The sequence below is a fragment of the Babylonia areolata genome, chromosome 12 (assembly GCF_041734735.1).
Source record: "Babylonia areolata isolate BAREFJ2019XMU chromosome 12, ASM4173473v1, whole genome shotgun sequence".
Lineage (NCBI taxonomy): Eukaryota > Metazoa > Mollusca > Gastropoda > Neogastropoda > Buccinidae > Babylonia > Babylonia areolata.
Genome location: NC_134887.1, coordinates 6,747,577 through 6,772,404, shown reverse-complemented (window position 1 = coordinate 6,772,404; position 24,828 = coordinate 6,747,577). Strand labels below are relative to the sequence as shown.

At 40.6% G+C, this 24,828-nt stretch overlaps 1 protein-coding gene across 1 annotated transcript in view; it reads right to left on the bottom strand.

The window, feature by feature from the left end:
• Positions 1–159: 159 nt before the first annotated feature.
• The window catches only part of LOC143288355 (arylsulfatase B-like), a 56,561-nt gene continuing 31,892 nt past the window's right edge, over positions 160–24,828 (bottom strand). Inside the window, exons 8-9 of the mRNA XM_076596739.1 lie at positions 22,241–22,392; positions 160–2,011 (exon numbers count right to left, since the gene is read on the bottom strand). Coding sequence (XP_076452854.1) covers positions 1,659–2,011; positions 22,241–22,392 — 505 coding nt within the window. The 3' untranslated portion in view covers positions 160–1,658. The remainder of the gene's footprint in view (positions 2,012–22,240; positions 22,393–24,828) is intronic.

Sequence of the window (24,828 nt, the reverse complement as noted above, 5' to 3'; positions counted from 1 at the left end):
TTATCACAACAGATTTCTCTGTGTGAAATTCGCGCTGCTCTCCCCAGGGAGAGCGCGTCGCTATACTACAGCGCCACCCATTTTTTTGTTTGTATTTTTTTCCTGCCTGTAAATTTATTTGTTTTTCCTATGTCACCATTCTGAATTTAGGCCAATCACAGCACACTGTTAAACACTCAGCTGCTAAACCTTGAAGAAATGAACTTAGTGTCGCAAGAATCTGAAAGGTAGCTTCTACGTTGTGTGTGTGTGTGTGTGTGTGTGTGTGTGTGTGTGTGTGTGTGTGTGTGTGTGTGTGTGTGTGTGTGTGTGTTGATATCACTAGTGCCATATGTTTTCACTGAACGCTAAACAACAACATGCAATCAGATGAGGGTAACATTTTCAAATGATCTTTTATCGAGAAATTAAATTGATAATAAATAAACGAATAAAACATATCTAAATTTGGAACCACGGCCCCAAAGATTTGCTGTTTACAACAGCATTGTCTGAGTGCTGCACAGGAACACTCAAGACCTCTGCTCCATTGAGCAGAAATGGCACCAATGACATGGTTATGAAAATGAGTAAGTAATTTTTTATCCATCACTGATTTCTTTTCTTTTCAATATATGCGATTATTCAACTCGACAAAATATTGATGAACTGTTTATTTTCAATCAAAAGAAAGGTACGAACTTTTTAAGTATATCCTCGTATAATGAACAAAATTCACATAGCCCACAAGAGCACGACATTCGTGCCATTAATTTCATAGCTATATGTACAGCTCAAGGATGCCATTCCTGTAATAGAATGAAAACAAAATAAATCCCCAGCAATATCACAGACCCCAACAAGTTTCAGTTTCAGTTTCAGTAGCTCAAGGAGGCGTCACTGCGTTCGGACAAATCCATATACGCTACACCACATCTGCCAAGCAGATGCCTGACCAGCAGCGTAACCCAACGCGCTTAGTCAGGCCTTGAGACCCCAACAGGTTTCAATGTTCATGCAGTATACAATGCCTAAATCATATGACCATGCTCCACATGAAACCTTCCCAACAGGTTTAATGTTCATGCTATATACAAGGCCTTAATCACATAACTCCCCCCCCCCACCCCCCACTCCCCCACCAGACCTTTTCGCATCTCCCGAGTGATGAACTAGACATAACCCAGCCAGTGCTAAGGAGTTACTAGGCCAATGACTGTGGTTGCACAGATAATACCATACATCATAATCAGCACTAGCTATTCTATTTTCATATATATTTTTGTGTACATATAAAGTATTTAAATTTGGACTTTAAGTGTATAGGTATGCTGAGAATGATTGCTATTCGTGTTTGTATTTATATATTTCTTCCTCCTTATCTTCTTGCAGTGGTATCTCCTCTCAAAGAAAATGGTCCACTTTCTCGGTTGGAGAACTTTGCGGGTTGACAGATGACATGGTGGAGTAATAAACTGCCAAAAAGCCTATTGGTACATACGAGTGAACGTAGGGCTTCCAACCCACGAACGCAGAAGAAGGAGAGGATGAAGAAAAAGAAGAAAAAGAAGAAGAAGAGGAAGGAGGAGAAGGGGGAGGAGGAGGAGAAGAAGGAGACAGAGGTGGAGATGAACTACAAGAACAAGAAGAAAACCATCCCACCACCCCCAACCCCTTGATTAACCCTTTCTCTCCCCTTTCTTCCAAGGGCCCCAGACCCCTCCGTGCTTCCGGGGGTTTGAGCGGGGGTCGGGCTTGGGCCACAGCGGGGGGACGGCCGTGGAGCTGTAGTCCTGGAGGCGGCGCAGGAGCTTTCTCACCACGTCAGGCATGGACTCGGAGAGGTCGTAATTCTCCGCGGGGTCATTGGCCACGTTGAACAGCCACACGTTCTTGGCAGTGGGAGGAGCCTGGCTCTCGGGCTTCGTCCCCGTGCCGACGGGGGTCAAGGGGTTGCCTTGACCTTGACCTTGACCGACTTGGGAGATGGCGGGGAGGTTGAACTCCGGCGGCATGAGCAGCAAGCTGTTTCCTGTGTGTGTCGGAATGAGAGTCAGAGTCAATCTTTTTTTTAACTTTCATCACTCTATGCGATGGCATGATAACTGCGAAAGAAAGCACAGAAGCTTTAAAAATGATGAAAAATGGTTCAGCTCCTGGCTGCGATGGACTAACAACCGAATTTATAAAATTCTTTTGGAATAAATTAAGCAAAATAATCATAAATTCTTTTAAATGATTCATTTGATAGAGGGGAACTTTCATACACACGAAGATAAGGTATCATAACTTTACTTCATAAGGGTGGTCAGTTACACAGAGAAAGGTTGAATAATTGGAGACCAATCACACTAACAAACCCAGACTACAAAATATTAGCAAAAGTATTAGCTGTTAGAATGGGGAAAGTGATACACATGTTAGTCAATGAGGATCAAGTAGGATACATAAAAGGTAGGAACATAGCAACAATTATAAGATCAATAGATGATGTTATTAATTACCTTAATAAAACTGGAAAAGCAGGATACTTGTTAGCACTAGACTATGCAAAGGCTTTCGACTCGATATCTAAAGACTACATGCTCTATGTTTGTTTGTTGTTTTTTTTTTTTGTTTTTTTTTTTATATTTGGCTTCGGAACAAACTTTCAGAAATGGGTTTCAGTTTTAATAAATAAAAATCAAAGTTGCATTAATCATGGTGGGTGAATTCTCGCTGTTGAGGTCTGCTATTAAAATTAGAAATAGTCCCATAGAAGGTATCCAGTTACCCAAACTTTATGATGAAAATATATTTATGAAAATTAAACAATTAGCTGATGACACTACATTATTATTATTTTTTTAAATAGAGAGGATATGATACAATCCATCAATATAGTTAAATCTTTTGAATCGTTTTCAGGATTGAGATTAAGCCTTCACAAAACGAAGGCTGTGAGAATGGGTAGACAACTTGATGAGCATAATCTTCACTTTGGTAGACAAAATAAAAATTTTGGGAATAAACTTCCAGACAGATAAGATGGCAAAACACATTGAAGATAACTGGAAAGATAGACTTCGTAGAATGCAAATTCAGATAAAAGAATGGAGTAAGAGAGATTTAAGCATTCACGGGAAAATTGTTATCATAAAATAGTTATCATAAAGGCCTTTTTAATTTGTCAGCTTACATATGTAATGCAGTCAATTGGAATCCCAGAAAGAGTACTAAACCAAATCAATACCATGTTATATAAATTTGTTTGGCAAAAACAGTTCTCCAATATAAGAGCTTTTGAAAAAGTGAAACGTAGAATAATGGAAGCTGAGTATGAGAAAGGAGGCATTACAATGGTTAATGTAATAGAATTCCAGAAATGTTTAAATCTGCAGTGGGTTGGGAAATTATTTCATGCAACAGATAGGAATTGGAGCTTTATACCCAGATGGCATTTACATAAGATAGCGAGCAGCAAAGGAATTCTTTTTGGTAAACTGTCGATCAAAGAACTGGAAGAAACAGAGAACGATTTCTGGAAAGATGTTTTTACCACTTATCTTTATAATAAAACACAAACAAAAATGGAAGATGTAAATTACGAGAATTTTACAGACCAAATGTTATTCCACAATGAATTAATAAAATATAAAGGTAAACCACTTCACTTTCGACAATGGACAAAAAAGGGTATTGGATTCAAAAAGGTAAACACTATGTTCGAGTATTATGCTTTATATAATGAATCATGGACCCTCACAGCGGACTTAGAGAGAAGAATAAGAGCTGTAGAAATGAGGTGCTTCCGAAGACTCTTAGGCATCTCATACAAAGACCACATCACGAACGAAGAAGTCAAGAGACGCATCCGCAATGAAATCGGGCCCTACACTGACCTTCAAACACTCGCCAGACAACGAAAACTGAAGTGGTTTGGTCATGTCACACGCTCCTCTGGTCTTGCTAAAACAATCTTACAAGGCACAGTGAGGGGAGGAAGAAGAAGAGGCAGACAAAGGAATAGATGGGAGGACAACATCCGAGAGTGGACAGGCATGGAGCTGAGAGACACCCTGAGAGCGGCCGAGAGACGCGAGGACTGGAGAAAGGTGGTTGACAAAGCTTCAAAGGCGCCCCAAAAGATTCGGAATCTGAGGGATCGGTGACGGTGACGGTGAATGCAATACCACAAACATGCTTGAATTGGATACAGCAACATGCACCTGTCCACGAACCTGTCCAAACCATTCCATGTGATGCAAGCACTTATCACGCAAAACCGAAAGAAATCAAGAAAATGTTATCAAATCATACTACAGACAGTACAGTAATTGCACATGCTGCTGAATTTTGGAAGAGAAAATTAGATTTTGTAATTAATGATAATGTATGGGTTTTGTCAAGAGCAGCGACAAAGGAATTTTGACTGCATGAATTACAATGGAAAATCAACCACAACATTTATCCTACAAACACAGTTCTTCAGAAAAAGAAAATAACAGATACCAACAAATGTGATCATTGTACTGATGAAATTGACTTACTTGAACATTTCTTCTTTTTCTGTCCTCCAGTAAAGATATTTTGGCAACATATTGAACATTTTCTTCATTGTAAAATTGGTGTTGGTATGAAATTCAGTGTCACAGATGTTTCATTTGGATTTCAAAATGATATGTTGCCTCAAGAAAAAATAACAATTATTAACCATATCTTGCTGATAGGTAAAATGTCTATTAGTATTGTGCGAAAAACAAAGATGTTACAGTCACTTCGTATTGTTTTTGAAAAAAAAAATTACATATGAGACGAAAATGTTTTCCTATGTTTTCATTGTGAGCCCTGAACAAATGCACTCACACACACACACACACACACACACACACACACACACACACACACACACACACACACACAAACACACACACACACACACACACACACACACACACACACACACATACACACACACACAATGAGAATGCAAAAGACACAGTGCCCATGAACAACATACAGCAGACATTGATACACACCCATCAAACATTGAACGAACTGAAAATTGTCCAACTGAAGAAAAACACAAGATAATTTTGACTGGTGTACGCCTGATGTGTAGTCCTATTTTTATGTGTATGTGTGTGTTATGTTGTACTTCTCATGTAATTGAAGAGGTTAAAAGAAAGGAGAAGGTAAAAAACTGAAAAAAGAAGAGAAAGGGAAAGAGAAGTAAAGAAAAAAAGATAAAAAGGAAGATGTTTGGTACACATAATTATATGATTTGTACAGCTTCCTTCCATATTATTGTCTTCTTTTTGTTTGTTTGTTAACAAGCCCCAAATTTGTAAATGAAAAGTTGTATTTATTCCATAAATGCTATTAATTATTATGACATAGTTATTGTGGAGTGCCAAGTATTGGTTTGATTATTTCCATGTTGTTTAGTTGATTGTAAAATTTATATACAAAATAAAACGGTGGTCGATCCAGGAAAGTCCGGGTAAAAAACAAACAAACAAAAAAAACAGCAAAAAAAAAAAAAAAAAAAAAAAAAACCAACAAAAAAAAACAACAACCCAAAAACAACAACAAAACAACAACAAAAAAACACCCCAAAACAACAACAACAACAAAAACCCAACTGTCTTCATCACACTTTTTTCCAGCTTCGATAAATTCTAACAAAATCGCAATAGCCATTTTTGGCTCAATTATACACTGTCATGACAAATCCAATTCTTTCTCTCACTCAAAACAGTGAAGACTGAAGGTCTTTTACCACCTGGTCATTGTAAAAAATCCTGATTCAAAAACTTCTGACTGTTTTCCTTCCAAGTAACTGCGGGAGTAGACCGCTGTATGTATACTTGAAAAAATATCAATGCGTGCTTGCAAAGAGCAAAAAAACAACAAAAAAAAACAAACAAAAAAAACGAAAAAAAAAAGAAAGAAAAAAAAACCCGAACTAAGAAGAAGAAAAAAAAAAGAAAAGAAAAAGAAAGAAAGAAAGAAAAAAAAGCGCCCTTCCACGCCTCCTTTCAAAATGGCATGTTATTGCAAATTATCGACTAAATGCACGATTCCGACAGTGACAAGAGTTTTCAGGCAAGATGGCTGATTTCAGCTGAAATTGTCAGTATGTCCATTCCAGTAAATTCAGTATCCTCTTTAAAGTATTCGGATGCAAGAAACACGCTGATGGTGTAATTAGCTGTGTCATTCCCTTTTCTCTGACCAGTATTTCTTTTTCTTATCTTTTAACAGCAGACAAGAATACAAATGTCACGCTACTTTAACTCTTTCCATACGAACGGCGAAAGAGACGACGTTAACAGCATTTCACCCCAATTACCATCATCAAAATATTGCAAGCGGAAGGCTCTTATACTGAAGAGGTGAATGTTGACAAAGAATACCACAATTCTGACGACGGAAGCTAAAGGTTGGGTCATTCAGACACCCACTGGACATCGGAGGGGTCTGTGTAGAGGAGAAGAGAGGACTGGCCGTACTGAGTGAGTTAACGAAACAACCAGGATCCGGAAATACGGTTTCATCCACGAGACTTACAGCCTATCATTGGAATGACTGGACAATTGAAAAAAAAAATCTATGTTGACAAAAATGTATTTCCATATAAAATGAGCAAACACACACACACACACACACACACACACACACACACACACACACACAGACACACGGACAACCAAAACACTGCGTTAGTACATGGCCTTACGTTGTGTGTAAACAAAAACGGATTTTCGGTAATTTCCTATTTAGCTTTTTTTCCTTTCGAACAGTTCAATAACTGTAATTAGGCGATATGTAACATTGAAAAAGTTAAGCCTTTTAACTGTTCGCTCACCGTCAAAAATCGAAAATTTGTAAATTCACAGAAACGTAATGCGAGACACCCCAAGAACATGGGATCCGCATTTAGATAATATTCAAACAACTTATAGTCGGTCATATGTTTGCATCTGTCGAACTTTGATTCTGTTCTCGTAATTTCCATGACTTTGCCTCTGAGATACTTTATAACAAAAGTAGGTATTCACTCATAACAAAAGCAGCTATCTGACTCATAACAAAAGTAGCTATCTCACGCTGACCGAATACCACAGTGACCAACATTTCAGGCAATGTGGCATACGAAGAATCTGTACCTTGTGTCGTTGACTGGAATTCTCAGCAAAATCATTTTGTTTAAGTCGGTACCCTCTTTGAAATTCTGGTATTCAACACGTCGATTGTGTAGTTCGTTTTATTCTGTGTAATCTGGCTGAAATTTCGTTTTCGTTTCTTTTAACTGTGGAAAAAAAAAATCACTTATCTTTGTGAGGACAAAGTGATATTTCTGTGTAATTGACTGATAATTTGTTCTCGCGTTGTTGTTTAATTATTGAATTATTAGTGAATCACAGAGAGGGCTCAAAATGTGTAGAGCACTGGGTTAAAACCACGCTATGATGACCATTGGGTTATGTAATGCCCAGTGGACCCACCTCGAGTGGCTGGCAGGCAAGCAGGCAGGCAAGCAGGCAGGGTTAGTGTAGATACAAATGTGTGTATCTGAAAACTGGATGTTAAAACCATCCAGTCAGTCAGTGTAAAAGTCTACCAGGTGTTAATACCACCACTGGTTATTTTAACGGACAGTCTACAAGCTTCAAAACAGATAAGTAATTTTTCTGTGATTTTGATTAATTATTGAGAGGGCTCAAAAAAAAAAAAAAAAAATCACTTATCTTTGTGAGGACAAAGTGATATTTCTGTGTAATTGACTGATAATTTGTTCTCGCGTTGTTGTTTAATTATTGAATTATTAGTGAATCACAGAGAGGGCTCAAAATGTGTAGAGCACTGGGTTAAAACCACGCTATGATGACCATTGGGTTATGTAATGCCCAGTGGACCCACCTCGAGTGGCTGGCAGGCAAGCAGGCAGGCAAGCAGGCAGGGTTAGTGTAGATACAAATGTGTGTATCTGAAAACTGGATGTTAAAACCATCCAGTCAGTCAGTGTAAAAGTCTACCAGGTGTTAATACCACCACTGGTTATTTTAACGGACAGTCTACAAGCTTCAAAACAGATAAGTAATTTTTCTGTGATTTTGATTAATTATTGAGAGGGCTCAAAAAAAAAAAAAAAAAAAATCACTTATCTTTGTGAGGACAAAGTGATATTTCTGTGTAATTGACTGATAATTTGTTCTCGCGTTGTTGTTTAATTATTGAATTATTAGTGAATCACAGAGAGGGCTCAAAATGTGTAGAGCACTGGGTTAAAACCACGCTATGATGACCATTGGGTTATGTAATGCCCAGTGGACCCACCTCGAGTGGCTGGCAGGCAAGCAGGCAGGCAAGCAGGCAGGGTTAGTGTAGATACAAATGTGTGTATCTGAAAACTGGATGTTAAAACCATCCAGTCAGTCAGTGTAAAAGTCTACCAGGTGTTAATACCACCACTGGTTATTTTAACGGACAGTCTACAAGCTTCAAAACAGATAAGTAATTTTTCTGTGATTTTGATTAATTATTGAGAGGGCTCAAAAAAAAAAAAAAAAAAAATCACTTATCTTTGTGAGGACAAAGTGATATTTCTGTGTAATTGACTGATAATTTGTTCTCGCGTTGTTGTTTAATTATTGAATTATTAGTGAATCACAGAGAGGGCTCAAAATGTGTAGAGCACTGGGTTAAAACCACGCTATGATGACCATTGGGTTATGTAATGCCCAGTGGACCCACCTCGAGTGGCTGGCAGGCAAGCAGGCAGGCAAGCAGGCAGGGTTAGTGTAGATACAAATGTGTGTATCTGAAAACTGGATGTTAAAACCATCCAGTCAGTCAGTGTAAAAGTCTACCAGGTGTTAATACCACCACTGGTTATTTTAACGGACAGTCTACAAGCTTCAAAACAGATAAGTAATTTTTCTGTGATTTTGATTAATTATTGAGAGGGCTCAAAAAAAAAAAAAAAAAAATCACTTATCTTTGTGAGGACAAAGTGATATTTCTGTGTAATTGACTGATAATTTGTTCTCGCGTTGTTGTTTAATTATTGAATTATTAGTGAATCACAGAGAGGGCTCAAAATGTGTAGAGCACTGGGTTAAAACCACGCTATGATGACCATTGGGTTATGTAATGCCCAGTGGACCCACCTCGAGTGGCTGGCAGGCAAGCAGGCAGGCAAGCAGGCAGGGTTAGTGTAGATACAAATGTGTGTATCTGAAAACTGGATGTTAAAACCATCCAGTCAGTCAGTGTAAAAGTCTACCAGGTGTTAATACCACCACTGGTTATTTTAACGGACAGTCTACAAGCTTCAAAACAGATAAGTAATTTTTCTGTGATTTTGATTAATTATTGAGAGGGCTCAAAAAAAAAAAAAATCACTTATCTTTGTGAGGACAAAGTGATATTTCTGTGTAATTGACTGATAATTTGTTCTCGCGTTGTTGTTTAATTATTGAATTATTAGTGAATCACAGAGAGGGCTCAAAATGTGTAGAGCACTGGGTTAAAACCACGCTATGATGACCATTGGGTTATGTAATGCCCAGTGGACCCACCTCGAGTGGCTGGCAGGCAAGCAGGCAGGCAAGCAGGCAGGGTTAGTGTAGATACAAATGTGTGTATCTGAAAACTGGATGTTAAAACCATCCAGTCAGTCAGTGTAAAAGTCTACCAGGTGTTAATACCACCACTGGTTATTTTAACGGACAGTCTACAAGCTTCAAAACAGATAAGTAATTTTTCTGTGATTTTGATTAATTATTGAGAGGGCTCAAAAAAAAAAAAAAAAAAAATCACTTATCTTTGTGAGGACAAAGTGATATTTCTGTGTAATTGACTGATAATTTGTTCTCGCGTTGTTGTTTAATTATTGAATTATTAGTGAATCACAGAGAGGGCTCAAAATGTGTAGAGCACTGGGTTAAAACCACGCTATGATGACCATTGGGTTATGTAATGCCCAGTGGACCCACCTCGAGTGGCTGGCAGGCAAGCAGGCAGGCAAGCAGGCAGGGTTAGTGTAGATACAAATGTGTGTATCTGAAAACTGGATGTTAAAACCATCCAGTCAGTCAGTGTAAAAGTCTACCAGGTGTTAATACCACCACTGGTTATTTAACGGACAGTCTACAAGCTTCAAAACAGATAAGTAATTTTTCTGTGATTTTGATTAATTATTGAGAGGGCTCAAAAAAAAAAAAAAAAAATCACTTATCTTTGTGAGGACAAAGTGATATTTCTGTGTAATTGACTGATAATTTGTTCTCGCGTTGTTGTTTAATTATTGAATTATTAGTGAATCACAGAGAGGGCTCAAAATGTGTAGAGCACTGGGTTAAAACCACGCTATGATGACCATTGGGTTATGTAATGCCCAGTGGACCCACCTCGAGTGGCTGGCAGGCAAGCAGGCAGGCAAGCAGGCAGGGTTAGTGTAGATACAAATGTGTGTATCTGAAAACTGGATGTTAAAACCATCCAGTCAGTCAGTGTAAAAGTCTACCAGGTGTTAATACCACCACTGGTTATTTTAACGGACAGTCTACAAGCTTCAAAACAGATAAGTAATTTTTCTGTGATTTTGATTAATTATTGAGAGGGCTCAAAAAAAAAAAAAAAATCACTTATCTTTGTGAGGACAAAGTGATATTTCTGTGTAATTGACTGATAATTTGTTCTCGCGTTGTTGTTTAATTATTGAATTATTAGTGAATCACAGAGAGGGCTCAAAATGTGTAGAGCACTGGGTTAAAACCACGCTGTGATGACCATTGGGTTATGTAATGCCCAGTGGACCCACCTCGAGTGGCTGGCAGGCAAGCAGGCAGGCAAGCAGGCAGGGTTAGTGTAGATACAAATGTGTGTATCTGAAAACTGGATGTTAAAACCATCCAGTCAGTCAGTGTAAAAGTCTACCAGGTGTTAATACCACCACTGGTTATTTTAACGGACAGTCTACAAGCTTCAAAACAGATAAGTAATTTTTCTGTGATTTTGATTAATTATTGAGAGGGCTCAAAAAAAAAAAAAAAAAATCACTTATCTTTGTGAGGACAAAGTGATATTTCTGTGTAATTGACTGATAATTTGTTCTCGCGTTGTTGTTTAATTATTGAATTATTAGTGAATCACAGAGAGGGCTGAAAATGTGTAGAGCACTGGGTTAAAACCACGCTATGATGACCATTGGGTTATGTAATGCCCAGTGGACCCACCTCGAGTGGCTGGCAGGCAAGCAGGCAGGCAAGCAGGCAGGGTTAGTGTAGATACAAATGTGTGTATCTGAAAACTGGATGTTAAAACCATCCAGTCAGTCAGTGTAAAAGTCTACCAGGTGTTAATACCACCACTGGTTATTTTAACGGACAGTCTACAAGCTTCAAAACAGATAAGTAATTTTTCTGTGATTTTGATTAATTATTGAGAGGGCTCAAAAAAAAAAAAATCACTTATCTTTGTGAGGACAAAGTGATATTTCTGTGTAATTGACTGATAATTTGTTCTCGCGTTGTTGTTTAATTATTGAATTATTAGTGAATCACAGAGAGGGCTCAAAATGTGTAGAGCACTGGGTTAAAACCACGCTATGATGACCATTGGGTTATGTAATGCCCAGTGGACCCACCTCGAGTGGCTGGCAGGCAAGCAGGCAGGCAAGCAGGCAGGGTTAGTGTAGATACAAATGTGTGTATCTGAAAACTGGATGTTAAAACCATCCAGTCAGTCAGTGTAAAAGTCTACCAGGTGTTAATACCACCACTGGTTATTTTAACGGACAGTCTACAAGCTTCAAAACAGATAAGTAATTTTTCTGTGATTTTGATTAATTATTGAGAGGGCTCAAAAAAAAAAAAAAAATCACTTATCTTTGTGAGGACAAAGTGATATTTCTGTGTAATTGACTGATAATTTGTTCTCGCGTTGTTGTTTAATTATTGAATTATTAGTGAATCACAGAGAGGGCTCAAAATGTGTAGAGCACTGGGTTAAAACCACGCTATGATGACCATTGCGTTATGTAATGCCCAGTGGACCCACCTCGAGTGGCTGGCAGGCAAGCAGGCAGGCAAGCAGGCAGGGTTAGTGTAGATACAAATGTGTGTATCTGAAAACTGGATGTTAAAACCATCCAGTCAGTCAGTGTAAAAGTCTACCAGGTGTTAATACCACCACTGGTTATTTTAACGGACAGTCTACAAGCTTCAAAACAGATAAGTAATTTTTCTGTGATTTTGATTAATTATTGAGAGGGCTCAAAAAAAAAAAAATCACTTATCTTTGTGAGGACAAAGTGATATTTCTGTGTAATTGACTGATAATTTGTTCTCGCGTTGTTGTTTAATTATTGAATTATTAGTGAATCACAGAGAGGGCTCAAAATGTGTAGAGCACTGGGTTAAAACCACGCTATGATGACCATTGGGTTATGTAATGCCCAGTGGACCCACCTCGAGTGGCTGGCAGGCAAGCAGGCAGGCAAGCAGGCAGGGTTAGTGTAGATACAAATGTGTGTATCGTATTGTATTTCTTTTTCACAGTTTCAGTTTCAGTAGCTCAAGGAGGCGTCACTGCGTTCGGACAAACCATACACGCTACACCACATCTGCCAAGCAGATGCCTGACCAGCAGCGTAACCCAACGCGCTTAGTCAGGCCTTGAGAAAAAAAAAACAAAACAAAAAAAAAACAACAAAAAAAACGGGGGTATAAATAATAGATAAGCTTACATAAATAAATAAATAAATAAATGAATAATGATTATAATATAGAAAAAGGTAGTAGTAATAATAATAGTAATACTAATAAAATGATAATAATTAAAAATAAATAAATAAATAAATAAGACAACAATGGTGATAAATAAGGGAATAAATGTAAAATATGAAGACATACATTCACACATACACCCACACATGCATAACAGAAATGCACCAAACATGCAGTTTCACAGATATGAAAGTACTGTCAAATACATATAAACGTACATGAGCTCCAACACACACACACACACACACACACACATTACCTTGCACCTCCTCCACCCTCCTCCTCCACACACTCATTTCTAGTCTACGTATCGCAGCTTCCACGGCACACACACACACACACACCCACACCCACACACACACTCACAGAGATGAACACTTACTTGTACAAGCACACACACATACGCCCATATCTCCCACCCCCAACCCCACACACATATATACAAAGATATATATATATATATATATATATATATATATATATATACGTTCCAATATCCTGTTGCTCCCACAGTGTAGGCATGCATACACTCACATACCTCATCCTCTACCCCACCTCCCCCCGCACTCCCACCTCCCATCACACACACACGTACACAGATCTCTCCTGACACTTGTGTACACTTACACTCTCGCGCATTCATAAACGCACTCAAAAGCACAGACCCACACATCCACACAAACACACACATACACACACGCACAGAGGCTGCCCCTGACTGGCCGCAAGAGGGATGGGAAAAGATCTCTGATGCCAAGAACGTGGCGTCTAGTGTGTTGCTCAGTCTATTGTATTTGGAAAGGCCCACAGAGACTCTGTTCCGTTTTGAAGAAATTTGCGCAATGTTGGTTTGGAGATGATGCCGATATTTGTTTGATTTGCAAAGCATCGTGCTCTACCTTTCATGTTAGACTTGCGGCCGCTCCCTCTCTCTGCTTTTATTTCTTTGAGGCGATCGATGGTGTGATGGCCTTGTACCTGTTCTTTTTGGTATTCTTTGACTTTTCTGAGGATTTCCGATTTTCCTAGATGTAGGCCGCTCGTTGGTGTTGCGTTACCAGCAAGTCTGTCAGCTCGCTCATTTCCCTTAACACCTGCATGCCCCGGGCAGTATGACCATGTGAGTTTTTTAATCTGAAAGTTGCGCATTGCCTTATGCCACTCTGGGCTTCCCATTCCGTTTTCAATTTTCTGTATGAGGTTCATTGAGTCGGTTAGAATCATGGCATGTTGGTTTCCGGGCGTATGGATGGACGATAGCCACTGGAGGGCATGTGTCGCAGCTTCAACTTCCATCGTTAGGCTGGAGGTTGTGACTTTGTAGGCAGCATTCTCTTCCCAAATTGTTTTTTCATTTTGTTTCGCAGTGAATCCCCAGCCAGACTGGTCTTTGGTGACTGAGCCATCTGTGTATATGATGATGTCCTCTTCTTTACTGTTTTCTTCTATGAGTAGTTTCACTTCCGCATCTGTTTTGCCCTCTGGCCATTCCCGACAATGTCTTCCTAGAGTGGGTGAAATGACTGTGTTGAATAGATGGTTGAGGTTTTTGGGGTTTTTCTCCCATTCTTTTGTTTCTTTCAGGTCTTGTAGTCGGCATACTAGCTGGATTGTATCTTCTGCTTGTCCCATCCATGATCTTCCTCGTCCTAGACGGCTGCCTTTTGGTTCTTTGACTGCGTCATGCAGTGGGTTTTGAGGGTTTTCTAATGCTTTGAAGTAGGTCTTGACCTGTTCTAACTTGTTTCTGGCCTGCACTGAAGGAAGGTCAAGCAGGTATCGCATGGTTTCTGTGGGCGTGTCTTTTGTTGTTCCAAGGATCAGCCTCATAGCTTCATTTTGTACTCTTTCTATTTTAGGAGGTTGCTTTGAGACGGTGTTGTTAGCCCAAGTCCGTAGTCGATCACACTGAGGACGAGTGATTGGTATAGCAGGAAGAGGTGGCGTTGTTCAATTCCTTTGGTTGCCATTGCTTTTAAGACTGAAAGGCCCTTTTTGCATTTGAGAACAGTATTTTCCGTATGTTTTCTGAAGGTCAGCATCCTGTCGAAGTGTATTCCTAGGTAGCGTAGGCATTCAGTTTTCTCAATTTGAATTCCATCGAATGACACAGAAGGTGGTGATTTGCTCGCGGTTTTGTTGTTGAGGGTGCACAGCAACGTTTGGGCTTTCGCTGGATTGATGGAAGATCCTGTGTCTTTGCACCATTGAGCAATATTGTTTAGTTGTTTCTGGACGGCTTTAGTTCTTTCCTGAGCATCTTTCGAAGTTTTGAAGACCAGGCCATCATCCGCAAGGGTGAGCACCCGAGCTATTCCATTGTTGTTTAAGTCTGCAAGGCCCTTCGTGTAGACATTGTAGAGGACAGGAGAGAGCGGAGACCCTTGTGGCAGTCCCATGGATAGTTTAGAAGGTGCAGACATCCAATCTCCGAGGCGTAGGACGACGGTTCTTTCCTGAAGCGCTGCTGCTATCCATCTTGTCAGTGTCAAACTTACTCCATAACTTAGTAGCAGCTCCATGAGGTGCGCAAACTGGACTTTATTGTAGGCATCTTCAAGGTCAATTGCTACTGCTAGTGTTTCTTCTTTTCTTTGAAATCCTTCATACACCTCATATGCAAAAGCAGCTGCATTTTCCCATGTGGACTTACCTGTTCTGTAACCACCTTGATTTGAAGGGAGAATGTGCCTGTGTTCAAGATCCCTTGCAAGTTTCCTGGCTACCATGCGTTCCATGAGTTTTCCAGCAATGTTTTGCATGGTTAGGATCCGGTAGCCGCTTACCTGACGATGGTCCTTTCCTGGTTTTGGTATGGGTTTTAAGAAGCTGTGTGTCCAGTCCTCCGGCACCTGTCCATTGTGGAAACTGTTTTGATATAGATTGAAAAGTTTGCTTCTGTCTTCTTCCGATAGCTCCTTGATGTCTGAGTAACGAACTTTGTCTGGGCCAGGAGCTGATTCTTTCTTGCATTTAGCTATTGCCTCGTTTAGATCATCCATTGCCAAGTCATCATCAGGTCCAGTCTGCATAAGGGTTTGGTTTAACTCCTCAATATATTTCTTTTTCTCATCTAAGTTTCTTTGATCACTCTGTTGTATGAAACGTTTGAGCAAGGCAGATCCTTTTTCTTCATTTGTCTTAAGCTTGGTTCCGTCAGTGTCTAACATGTCTGGGGTTGTTGTTGTGCACGTTTTCCCTTCCATGCGACGATAAAATTGCCAGAACTCTGTCAATGTTGTGTCATAACTGAGTGCCTCGCAAAACTGTTTCCACTTATCATTTTTGGCCTCTTGAGCAATGACTTCAAACTGTTTAGTTTTTTCTTTCATTTTTGTTTCAATATCTTTGTCCGGAGATGGTTTTGTTTTTTCTTTTTGCCAAAGTTTGACAGCCGCATGTTTTTCTATCCAGGCTCTCTCTGTGTCGGTATTCCACCATGGGGGCTGAGTAGTTTGCATCCTGTTCAGTGCCGTTCTTTTGTTTCTTCTGCGTCTTAATTTTTCGATGACAGTTGTCTCTTTGGTTTCATACTGAAATGGATCACGCAGTTTCATACAGGGTTTATCTGACAGTTTCTGTAGACTGAAAACTACCGGGAGGTGGTCGCTGCCTTGGTATGGAAGCGTCTCTGCATTCATTTCTGCTCTGAATTTTGGAGATGTTAGAGCGATGTCGATCACACTGTCACTGTCCCCTTGTCTTGTTCCAAGGCGAGTTGGGGATGTGGTTGTTAAAGGGCTAAGAAGAATTTCCCCTATCATTCCTTCAAGTGCAAGTCCTTGTGGGTTGGTGTTCCGCTGGTCCCATAACTTTGATCTTGCATTAAGGTCTCCACAGATAATGACCGAGTCTCCAAGTTCGTTCTCTATTTCCTCTAAAAAGGCCCAATCCTCTTTTGTTGTGCAGGTTCCTGGGTGAACATAGGCATTGATGAGCACGATGCTTTTGTGGACTCCATCAGGTTTTTCAAGACGCACCCCCACTAATTCACATGAGTTGCTACACCATTTCTCTAGATTTATGGTGGAAACTTTGTTTTTTAGGTTTTTGTTCAGTATGATTGCTACCCCTCTTCCTTCATTCCTTTGAAGGACTGTGAAATTCTCAAAATGTATTGGTCTGTCTGCACTTGTCCTGGTCTCTTGGAGACATAGAATGTCAAAATCATATGCCAATTTCTCAATTGTTGAGAGTCTCATTCTTGCGCTGGAACAATTCCAACTGCCGATTCTAAAGAATTTCTTTGACAGCCGCTCTGCTTTTGTCATTCTGCTACCTAAGCACAATCTTTTCCCACCTCTTTTGCCACGCCTGTTTTGGGGTTTTGGGGATCTGAATTTATGTCTCGTGCTATGCAGCTGATCCCCGAGGTGCACGCGAGACAGGGTTTTTTAGTATCCATAGAAGGGTGTTCTATGTGGTGAGGGAAAATATTCGGTCACCCTGACAGAGCCTCTTATCAGGGAAGGGCAATGGATGTCCATCTGTGTGGAGTCCGTCAGCCTGGTGTCGCCCTAAGGCCAGACTGCATACAGTTAGTGACTGTTTAACCCAACAGCCATTCATCCCATTGGTACTGTATGAAAGCCGTGGGATTGGGGATTTTTCTCGGGCTGTCTCCTCTTTGCCAGTGGAAGGGTGCATATGGGTATTGTTTCATAGCAGATTCTATTTTGCAGAAAAATAAAGGTTATTCTGAAATATTCCCCGAGCGAGCGGAACACCCTTCTATGGATACTAAAAAAACCCTGTCTCGCGTGCACCTCGGGGATCAGCTGCATAGCACGAGACATAAATTCAGATCCCCAAAACCCCAAAACAGGCGTGGCAAAAGAGGTGGGAAAAGATTGTGCTTAGGTAGCAGAATGACAAAAGCAGAGCGGCTGTCAAAGAAATTCTTTAGAATCGGCAGTTGGAATTGTTCCAGCGCAAGAATGAGACTCTCAACAATTGAGAAATTGGCATATGATTTTGACATTCTATGTCTCCAAGAGACCAGGACAAGTGCAGACAGACCAATACATTTTGAGAATTTCACAGTCCTTCAAAGGAATGAAGGAAGAGGGGTAGCAATCATACTGAACAAAAACCTAAAAAACAAAGTTTCCACCATAAATCTAGAGAAATGGTGTAGCAACTCATGTGAATTAGTGGGGGTGCGTCTTGAAAAACCTGATGGAGTCCACAAAAGCATCGTGCTCATCAATGCCTATGTTCACCCAGGAACCTGCACAACAAAAGAGGATTGGGCCTTTTTAGAGGAAATAGAGAACGAACTTGGAGACTCGGTCATTATCTGTGGAGACCTTAATGCAAGATCAAAGTTATGGGACCAGCGGAACACCAACCCACAAGGACTTGCACTTGAAGGAATGATAGGGGAAATTCTTCTTAGCCCTTTAACAACCACATCCCCAACTCGCCTTGGAACAAGACAAGGGGACAGTGACAGTGTGATCGACATCGCTCTAACATCTCCAAAATTCAGAGCAGAAATGAATGCAGAGACGCTTCCATACCAAGGCAGCGACCACCTCCCGGTAGTTTTCAGTCTACAGAAACTGTCAGATAAACCCTGTATGAAACTGCGTGATCCATTTCAGTATGAAACCAAAGAGACAACTGTCATCGAAAAATTAAGACGCAGAAGAAACAAAAGAACGGCACTGAACAGGATGCAAACTACTCAGCCCCCATGGTGGAATACCGACACAGAGAGAGCCTGGATAGAAAAACATGCGGCTGTCAAACTTTGGCAAAAAGAAAAAACAAAACCATCTCCGGACAAAGATATTGAAACAAAAATGAAAGAAAAAACTAAACAGTTTGAAGTCATTGCTCAAGAGGCCAAAAATGATAAGTGGAAACAGTTTTGCGAGGCACTCAGTTATGACACAACATTGACAGAGTTCTGGCAATTTTATCGTCGCATGGAAGGGAAAACGTGCACAACAACAACCCCAGACATGTTAGACACTGACGGAACCAAGCTTAAGACAAATGAAGAAAAAGGATCTGCCTTGCTCAAACGTTTCATACAACAGAGTGATCAAAGAAACTTAGATGAGAAAAAGAAATATATTGAGGAGTTAAACCAAACCCTTATGCAGACTGGACCTGATGATGACTTGGCAATGGATGATCTAAACGAGGCAATAGCTAAATGCAAGAAAGAATCGACTCCTGGCCCAGACAAAGTTCGTTACTCAGACATCAAGGAGCTATCGGAAGAAGACAGAAGCAAACTTTTCAATCTATATCAAAACAGTTTCCACAATGGACAGGTGCCGGAGGACTGGACACACAGCTTCTTAAAACCCATACCAAAACCAGGAAAGGACCATCGTCAGGTAAGCGGCTACCGGATCCTAACCATGCAAAACATTGCTGGAAAACTCATGGAACGCATGATAGCCAGGAAACTTGCAAGGGATCTTGAACACAGGCACATTCTCCCTTCAAATCAAGGTGGTTACAGAACAGGTAAGTCCACATGGGAAAATGCAGCTGCTTTTGCATATGAGGTGTATGAAGGATTTCAAAGAAAAGAAGAAACACTAGCAGTAGCAATTGACCTTGAAGATGCCTACAATAAAGTCCAGTTTGCGCACCTCATGGAGCTGCTACTAAGTTATGGAGTAAGTTTGACACTGACAAGATGGATAGCAGCAGCGCTTCAGGAAAGAACCGTCGTCCTACGCCTCGGAGATTGGATGTCTGCACCTTCTAAACTATCCATGGGACTGCCACAAGGGTCTCCGCTCTCTCCTGTCCTCTACAATGTCTACACGAAGGGCCTTGCAGACTTAAACAACAATGGAATAGCTCGGGTGCTCACCCTTGCGGATGATGGCCTGGTCTTCAAAACTTCGAAAGATGCTCAGGAAAGAACTAAAGCCGTCCAGAAACAACTAAACAATATTGCTCAATGGTGCAAAGACACAGGATCTTCCATCAATCCAGCGAAAGCCCAAACGTTGCTGTGCACCCTCAACAACAAAACCGCGAGCAAATCACCACCTTCTGTGTCATTCGATGGAATTCAAATTGAGAAAACTGAATGCCTACGCTACCTAGGAATACACTTCGACAGGATGCTGACCTTCAGAAAACATACGGAAAATACTGTTCTCAAATGCAAAAAGGGCCTTTCAGTCTTAAAAGCAATGGCAACCAAAGGAATTGAACAACGCCACCTCTTCCTGCTATACCAATCACTCGTCCTCAGTGTGATCGACTACGGACTTGGGCTAACAACACCGTCTCAAAGCAACCTCCTAAAATTAGAAAGAGTACAAAATGAAGCTATGAGGCTGATCCTTGGAACAACAAAAGACACGCCCACAGAAACCATGCGATACCTGCTTGACCTTCCTTCAGTGCAGGCCAGAAACAAGTTAGAACAGGTCAAGACCTACTTCAAAGCATTAGAAAACCCTCAAAACCCACTGCATGACGCAGTCAAAGAACCAAAAGGCAGCCGTCTAGGACGAGGAAGATCATGGATGGGACAAGCAGAAGATACAATCCAGCTAGTATGCCGACTACAAGACCTGAAAGAAACAAAAGAATGGGAGAAAAACCCCAAAAACCTCAACCATCTATTCAACACAGTCATTTCACCCACTCTAGGAAGACATTGTCGGGAATGGCCAGAGGGCAAAACAGATGCGGAAGTGAAACTACTCATAGAAGAAAACAGTAAAGAAGAGGACATCATCATATACACAGATGGCTCAGTCACCAAAGACCAGTCTGGCTGGGGATTCACTGCGAAACAAAATGAAAAAACAATTTGGGAAGAGAATGCTGCCTACAAAGTCACAACCTCCAGCCTAACGATGGAAGTTGAAGCTGCGACACATGCCCTCCAGTGGCTATCGTCCATCCATACGCCCGGAAACCAACATGCCATGATTCTAACCGACTCAATGAACCTCATACAGAAAATTGAAAACGGAATGGGAAGCCCAGAGTGGCATAAGGCAATGCGCAACTTTCAGATTAAAAAACTCACATGGTCATACTGCCCGGGACATGCAGGTGTTAAGGGAAATGAGCGAGCTGACAGACTTGCTGGTAACGCAACACCAACGAGCGGCCTACATCTAGGAAAATCGGAAATCCTCAGAAAAGTCAAAGAATACCAAAAAGAACAGGTACAAGGCCATCACACCATCGATCGCCTCAAAGAAATAAAAGCAGAGAGAGGGAGCGGCCGCAAGTCTAACATGAAAGGTAGAGCACGATGCTTTGCAAATCAAACAAATATCGGCATCATCTCCAAACCAACATTGCGCAAATTTCTTCAAAACGGAACAGAGTCTCTGTGGGCCTTTCCAAATACAATAGACTGAGCAACACACTAGACGCCACGTTCTTGGCATCAGAGATCTTTTCCCATCCCTCTTGCGGCCAGTCAGGGGCAGCCTCTGTGCGTGTGTGTATGTGTGTGTTTGTGTGGATGTGTGGGTCTGTGCTTTTGAGTGCGTTTATGAATGCGCGAGAGTGTAAGTGTACACAAGTGTCAGGAGAGATCTGTGTACGTGTGTGTGTGATGGGAGGTGGGAGTGCGGGGGGAGGTGGGGTAGAGGATGAGGTATGTGAGTGTATGCATGCCTACACTGTGGGAGCAACAGGATATTGGAACGTATAATATATATATATATATATATATATATATATATATATATATATATATATATATATATCTTTGTATATATGTGTGTGGGGTTGGGGGTGGGAGATATGGGCGTATGTGTGTGTGCTTGTACAAGTAAGTGTTCATCTCTGTGAGTGTGTGTGTGTGTGTGTGTGTGTGTGTGTGTGTGTGTGTGTGCCGTGGAAGCTGCGATACGTAGACTAGAAATGAGTGTGTGGAGGAGGAGGGTGGAGGAGGTGCAAGGTAATGTGTGTGTGTGTGTGTGTGTGTGTTGGAGCTCATGTACGTTTATATGTATTTGACTGTACTTTCATATCTGTGAAACTGCATGTTTGGTGCATTTCTGTTATGCATGTGTGGGTGTATGTGTGAATGTATGTCTTCATATTTTACATTTATTCCCTTATTTATCACCATTGTTGTCTTATTTATTTATTTTTAATTATTATCATTTTATTAGTATTACTATTATTATTACTACTACCTTTTTCTATATTATAATTATTATTCATTTATTTATTTATGTAAGCTTATCTATTATTTATACCCCCGTTTTTTTTTTGTTTTTTTTGTTTTTTTGTTTTTTGTTTCTCAAGGCCTGACTAAGCGCGTTGGGTTATGCTTGGCAGATGTGGTGTAGCGTGTATGGTTTGTCCGAACGCAGTGACGCCTCCTTGAGCTACTGAAACTGAAACTGTGGAAAAGAAATACAATACCCACCACACACACACACACACACACACACACACACACACACACACACACACAAAGAACTCCCCCTCCCCCCATCCCCTCCCACTCAATTGAGCATCAATCCTACCTGGATTCCCAGTGATCAGCTTGAAGTCTCCCACCCGAATGGCAGCTCGGATACGGGTATCGAAGGTATCCGGGTACAGACGACTGCCTTTGGGGGCTTGAAGGGGGTCGATATTGTGTAGTAACTCTTTGCGTGGGCTGGGAGCGTTTCGGCTGAAAACAGAACAAAAAAACAACGCACACATAGTAGCCCAGGTGCCACTTGCCCACCATGTGAGTGGAGTACCCCGCCCTCTTCAGCACCTCGGCGATTGTCAGGCTGTCCAAAGGCAGACCACTCGGCTGATCCGGATGAATCTTCTTATGTTGCAACCCAGTGTGAATCTGGTGAGCATCATATCAGTATCAGTATCAGTTTCAGTTTTTCAAAGAGGCGTCACTGCGTTCGGACAAATCCATACACGCTACACCACATCAGCTGGGCAGATGCCTGACCAGCAGCATAACCCCACGCGCTAAGTCAGGCCTTGAGTGCATATAAGTTTGTGTACCCTTCACAGTGGATGTCTTCTGAACAATTTCGCCAGAGGACAACACTTTTGTTGCCATGAGTTCTTTTCCAGTGCGCCAAGCGCTTACTGCACACGGGACCTCGGCTTATCTTCTCATCCAAAAGAGTAGATGCTCAGTTTGAGTTTCCAGTCAAACGTTGGAGAAACAGCGAGAGCAGGAATCGAACCCTCACGGCCACTGTACTGGCAGATAAACATCTTAACCATTCTGCCACCTTCCTCCTTATTTGTACGTATATAATTGTGTATATCAAAAGGAACTACAAAATCAAACGAACAAACAAATGAACCCGATCAATTGTTCTTTTTTTTCCATTTCATTCTTTTTTTTTTTTTTCGTGTAAGTTTGGAACTGCGTAGAATCAGCTCTATCCGCCACTATCTCTCAACCGATGCAACCAAGACACTCGTATGCTCTCTGGTTCTCTCAAGATTGGATTACTGCAACTCTCTTTTGACCGGCCTTCCCAATATATCTGTTAGACAGACTCCAACGAATTCAGAATAACGCTGCCAGACTCATTTGCAGAGCTTCTAAATTTGACCATGTTTCTCCTCTCCTTCAGTCTCTCCACAGGTTGCCTGTTTCTGATCGAATAGACTATAAGCTATCCACTCTGACCTTTTCTGCAGTCAACGGATCTGGCCCCAAGTATCTTTCTGAACTCATCCATATCTCTACCCCGTCTTGCCAGCTCCGTTCTTCCTCGACTCGACTTCTCAGGATACCTCACGTCAGAAGTAAGACCTATGGACACAGATCGTTTTCTTTTCAATCGCCAAAGACGTGGAACAAGCTCCCTGATAACCTCCGTCATTCTGATTCCCTCGCATCTTTTAAAGCACGTCTCAAAACTCACCTTTTCCATCAGCAATAAGTTCAATTGTGGCAGGTCCACTTCCTTTTCGTTAGCTGTGCTTGACTATGTGTGTATACATCTGTATGTGTACATAACTACATGCATGTATATGAATGTGTATTGTGTGTGCTTGTGTTAATGTAAGTTTGTGCCTGCCTATTGGTGCGTATGTGTTAGGGTAGCTGTTAGATACACATGTATGTTAAAATGTATGTATGCAGTGTGTGTGTGTGTGTGTGTGTGTGTGTGTGTGTGTGTGTGTGTGTGTGTGTGTGTGTGTGTGTGTAGTCACATTTGGTGTGTGTATGTAACATATATATAATGTTTTATGTTCACGAAAGCGTTTTTTTGTGAAGCACCTAGAGCAGATTTCTGGATAGTGTACTATATAAGTATCCATTATTATTATTATTAAGTTTGTGCGTATGTATGTGTGTTTAATGTTTCTTGTAAAGCGCTTTGAAATCCCTTTAACGGAGGAAAGTGCTCAAAAAGTATTCATTATAATAATAATAATAATTATTATCATTATTATCAGCAAAGGCTAAGAATGAAAGTGAAAAATTTGGTTGCATCGTATTGTAGTTCCTCACCTGGTGGAGGAGTCTTGAGCGAAGTAGGATCATAGTATTTGTTCACACACACACACACACACACACACACACACATATATATATATATATATATATATATTAATGTAGAACAAAAGCACTGACATAGTGATTTCTTGTGATGTGACAAAAACTGTGATTTTGGAAAAGAATTACAGATACATATAATCTCTTGAAATTCCTTTTTAAAATTATAATTTTTGTCACAGCATCACAAGAAATCATCCCAATGATGTTTCCATCCCACATTTATAGATTTTTTTTTCTTTTATTCATTCTGAGGCAATGCACAAAGATATACTTCTTTCATTGCACGCGTAGGCGCAAACGCGCGGCTCCATTGAACACGAGAAAAGTAATTATTATAGAAATAATAGATTAGTGTGAATTCTTTACAGTTCATTTTTGATTAATAAAAGAAAAGACGCATTACGTAACTGTTAGAATTGAGGCATATATTCTTTGTGGCCGTCATATTTCTTCAGGAAATGGACTTTTCAAACTTTACTGCGTTCAGTCTTGACTTGACTCGACTTGACTTGAACAACGTTTTGAGACTTCTCCAAAGAGCGTGTTCGACTTTCTACCGAAAAAAAGAAAGTCTAC